Source organism: Lethenteron reissneri, chromosome 35, assembly GCF_015708825.2.
Source record: "Lethenteron reissneri isolate LAM-NWPU_2019-01 chromosome 35, ASM1570882v1, whole genome shotgun sequence".
Classification (NCBI taxonomy): Eukaryota; Metazoa; Chordata; class Hyperoartia; order Petromyzontiformes; family Petromyzontidae; genus Lethenteron; species Lethenteron reissneri.
The window spans coordinates 10976347-10981065 of NC_083813.1; the positions used below are offsets into that span (position 1 = coordinate 10976347).

General features: G+C 59.3%; 1 protein-coding gene across 1 annotated transcript; it reads right to left on the reverse strand.

Moving 5' to 3' along the window:
- Positions 1-946: 946 nt before the first annotated feature.
- On the reverse strand, positions 947-3376 carry LOC133350931 (transcription factor MafB-like). The gene has a single exon (XM_061565773.1). The coding sequence runs from the start codon at positions 2347-2349 to the stop codon at positions 1087-1089; it is 1263 nt and encodes a 420-aa protein (XP_061421757.1). The 5' UTR covers positions 2350-3376; the 3' UTR covers positions 947-1086.
- Positions 3377-4719: the final 1343 nt, after the last annotated feature.

A 4719-nucleotide genomic window follows, 5' to 3' on the forward strand; every position in this document is an offset into this window, starting at 1 on the left:
ACCGTGAGTCTTGTCCATCACGCACGTCTCTCTCTCTCTCTCTCCATTCGAGAAAGGGCATTGCCATCATCATCCTCTTCATCATCATCAGCAGCAGCTCCCCAAAAATGATGCCCTCTCTTCCTAAGGGCATCGCGTCCTGTGGCTGCAGGTACGACGCGTCGCGGCGGTAGGTTTGTTCCAGCCACACAGTTCAAAGTCCCTGGCGGTCAGGTGCGATCCAAATAAGACACCTTTCTCATACGTTAGCTCCCCCCCTGCCCCCACGACTCCACTACCAGCCCCCCCCCCAAAAAAAAAAAAACACCCCGCAACGATATCCCCCCCAAATCCATTGCCAAACAACGCGAGTTTTCCTGTACATAATCGTCTAGCCGTACATGTCCCGCATGCAGGTCAGTTAGTACAAGGCTACACACACACACAATGTGTTTCATTCATTATAACTACACGAGCCAGAAATGCAATTTAAGATGCAATGGGATGGCATTGTTTAACTTATACACGTTGATGAGAGAGAAATTACACGGGTATCTTCTTTATATGCGTTAAGTACACTGTCGAGGCAATGGGGGGGTGGGTTTGGGGGGGGGGTGGGGGGGCTCAGGTTGGGTATAGAGGTTGGGGAGGGGGGTAAAGTCAGCCACCGGCAAAAAGCACCCACCGGCTCTGGGGGTGAGGGGTAGGGGGGCCGTGGTGGATGATGAAGAACTTGGTCGAAGTTGTCAGGCGAGAGGGGGGGGGGTCACGGGGTGGTTGGTTGGGGGGGGGGGGGGTCGCAGTGTTTCTCGGGGGTCGTGGTAGAGGGGGGGGGGGTCGGGGTGGACTATGGCTGGGGGAGGATGGTGACGGCGGAGTGGGCCCCGGCTGGCAGGGGAACTGGCGGTGGCGCCACGGGGCAAATCAGCCAACAGCCGCAGCAGCAGCAGCAGCAAGCAGCCTGCAGGGCAGTAGCAGCAGCAGCAGCAGTCGGCAGCGCGAGTCGCGGGCAGGATGAGTCGGTGACGCTGGCGGGGCTACAGCCGGGCAGCGGCCGAACGAACCGACGGACCCGCGCGTGGAGGAAACACGACGGACATCTCCGCATCACATGAGGAAATCTGGAGATCGTGCCTCGTCGCTCACCGCCTTGGCGCGGAACGCTGTGGCGTGCTGCTGCTGCTGCTGCCCGGCTGCTGCAGCCGCAGCCGCCGCCGCCGCGGCCGCATGCTGCACGGCGGCCGCCATCCGTCCTCCGGCCAGCTTCTCGTACTTCTCCTTGTAGGCGTCGCGCTCGCGGCCCACGCGCACGATCTCCTGCTTGAGGTGGTCCACCTGGCGCATGAGGTCCACCTTCTCCGACTCGAGCACGTGCTTCTGCTGCACGCGCTTGTAGCGGCACGACTGCGCGTAGCCGCGGTTCTTGAGCGTGCGCCGCTTCTGCTTGAGGCGTACCACCTCGTCCTTGCTGAAGCCGCGCAGTTGCCGGTTGAGCTCGCGCACCGACATGGACACCAGCTGGTCGTCGGAGAAGCGGTCGTCCACGTGCGACGAACCGTGCAGCGCGTGGTGGTGGTGGTGATGGTGGTGGTGGTTGTTGTGATGGTGATGCTGCTCGTGCTGCTCCAGCTCCTCGTCGTGCTGATCGTGCTGATCGTGCTGCTGCTGCTCGTGGTGCTGCTGCTGCTGGTGTTGGTGGTGCTGCTGCTGCACGCTCTCGTGCTCCATGCCCTGCTGCGCCACGTGCGCGTGGACGGGGTGCGCGGGATGCCCGTGATGCTGCGGGTGCCCGTGCGGGTGATGAGCGCCGGGGGGCATCGGCTGCTGTTGCTGACAGCCAGCGGGCGTCATGTCTTCGTGGTGTGGCCCCATGACCATGAGATGCGGCGGCGGCTGCTGCTGCTGCTGCTGGCCAGGCTGACCCGGCTGCTGCTGCTGCTGCTGCTGCGTCGGCCGGTACCCACCGTCGTAAGCCGGCTGGAGGTGCGGGGCATGCGCGCCGCTGCTGCCTATGAGCGCCTCGACGGCGTCTTCGGGCGACAGGTGCAGCGCCTCGGGGTTCAGCTGCTGGTAGCTGCTCATCCAGTAGAGCTCCTCCAGGTGCGTCTTGGGGTCGCTGGGGCTGGGGGCGCTGAAGCTGGGCGACGAGGGCACAGAACTGCACGGGGTACTCATGGGGGTCGAGGAGAGGGATCCGGCTACCCTACTGCAGGGCCGTACGACGCTACCGTTGACTGCTTCCAGTGGCTCTTTCTTCACCTCGAACTTGAGCAGGTCGAAGTCGTTAACGTATTCCATCGCGAGGGGACTCGTGGGCAGATCGCTGTGGATGGGCTGCAGGTCGGCAGCCATCTGTACCTCGAGGCGCATTGAGGTGCTGAAAAAGTCCACTCATAAAAAAAGTCGGAATAGTTGGTGCGCGCGTGGTAGTAATAGTTATTAATAAATAAATAGTATTAAAAAAAAACTTCGAATAACTAAACCCCCTTCTCCCCCCCCTCTCTGTACGCAGAGTTAAGTTGTACGCGTGCTGCAGTTGTGATGTTCCCGGACAAATAAAAATCAGCTGGCAAGCTCCGTCCGTGGCTCTTGGAAGAGCGCGAGTCGCAGCCTTTTGCGTCTCTTCTTCCTCCTCCTCGTCTCCCCCTCTCAGGAAAAGTCAATGGCTCCTTTGAAGTGCGATCAACACGCGTGCAAGTCCACTCGCTGGCTCGCTCACGCCGACGCACGCTTCTTCATCTGGACCAAGCGGACTCGAGACCAGCGGCGGCTTACTGACGACGGAGCATCACCGCGAAGAAACCCCCCACGGGGACGTGCGTCAGTAGTAGTAGTCGGTAGCAGTAACACAAAATCAAAGCAAACCCCCCCCCCCACCGCCACCGCCAGCCACCTTGTTTAAGCGAGTCAACCTTTGGGGTGTCTGGCAATTCTCCCTCTCTGTTATATATCGTCCAGGGAAGAAGGTGTTGAAACGGAGAGCTCCTGCAACCACCACCACCAGCAGCAGCAGCAACAACAAAAAAGATAAAACGTTGCTGCGGGGTTGGGTAAAAAGCGCGTTTGGCTTTCTTTTTTAAATGTAACGCGGAAAACGTAAAAAAAAAACCGCGCGACACGAAACGCCACCGCGGGTGTAGAGCGAGCAGCAGACAGCCTCGCCGGCGTTTTATATGCAGCCTGACGCGAGCTATGCGGACCTCATAGGGGGATGGGTGGGTGGGTAGGTGGGTGGGGGTACCCTACGGCTTCCACTCCCACCACCACCACCACCGTTAGCCAATAGCGAGAGCAGAAATCATCTCGTTAGCATAAAAATGTAGAAACGAGACGGTGCCGGCTGGGGGTGCTCGGCCAATTGCGTGCGCGGTGCCCGCCTACGAGCACCCAGAAACTCCGGCTCCGCGGGCACGAGTCGCTCCCCCTCCAGCCTGTCTCCTCCCCCTCCTCCTCTCCCCTCCCTCCCTCCAGCACACACACGCGTGCACAGCCCTCCCCCCCCCCACCACCACCACCCCCCATCAACCCACCCACCGTACACCAGCGCCCTACCCCCCACCACCCACACCGTATCCCTCCTACCCCCACACACACACCAGCACACGACCCCACCAACACACCCCGTACACTCGCAGTGTCAAAGCGCCGCCTCTCTCTCTCGACACAGCCACTGCGCACCCCCTCGACTAACTACACAAGCTCACAGCACGCGCCACACACACACACGCGTACACACACGCGCCACACACACACACGCGTACACACACGCCACACACACACGCGCGCGCATACACACACACGCGCGTACACACACACGCGCGTACACACACACGCCACACACACACGCGCGTACACACACGCCACACACACACACACGTGCCACACACACACACGCGTACACACGCCACACACACACACGCCACACACACGCGTACACACACGCCACAAACACACACACGCGTACACACACGCCACACACACACACGCCACACACACACACCACACACACACGCCACACACACACGCCACACACACACACAGGTACACACACACACAGGTACACACACAGGTACACACACACACGGATACACACACACACATACAGGTACACACACAGGTACACACACACAGATACACACACACACAGACGTACACACACACACACAGGTACACACACACAGGTACATCCACACACACAGGTACACACACAGGTACACACACATGTATACACACGCACACAGGTACACACACAGGTACATCCACACACACAGGTACACACACACACAGGTACACACACAGGTACGCACACACAGGTACACACACAGGTACACACACACACAGGTACACACACACAGGTACACACACACACAGGTACACACACAGGTACACACACACAGGTACACACACAGGTACACACACATGTACACACACGCACACAGGTACACACAGGTACATCCACACACACAGGTACCGCGTGCTATCTCGCATATTCTCTGCTGGCGACACGCACGCGGGCCGCTCGCTCGTGACATACACTTTGGCTTTTAATTATGAATGCTCGCACGCATTCCCAAACTTCTGTGGACGCGTTACATGCGCCGCTGTACGCAAATTGGCGTTAAAGGTTTGCCTCTGGGGGGGTGGGGGGGGGAGCTTGTGGGATTTGGGGTGGGGGGGTAAAGGAATGGATTTTAAAGGGGTCGTGCATATACGTTTCACTCATCCGTTGCTTCTTTGCTC

Bases quoted from the DNA above. Each gene is read 5' to 3' on its own strand.
- LOC133350931 (XM_061565773.1), bottom strand. From the start codon at position 2,349: ATGCGCCTCGAGGTACAGATGGCTGCCGACCTGCAGCCCATCCACAGC.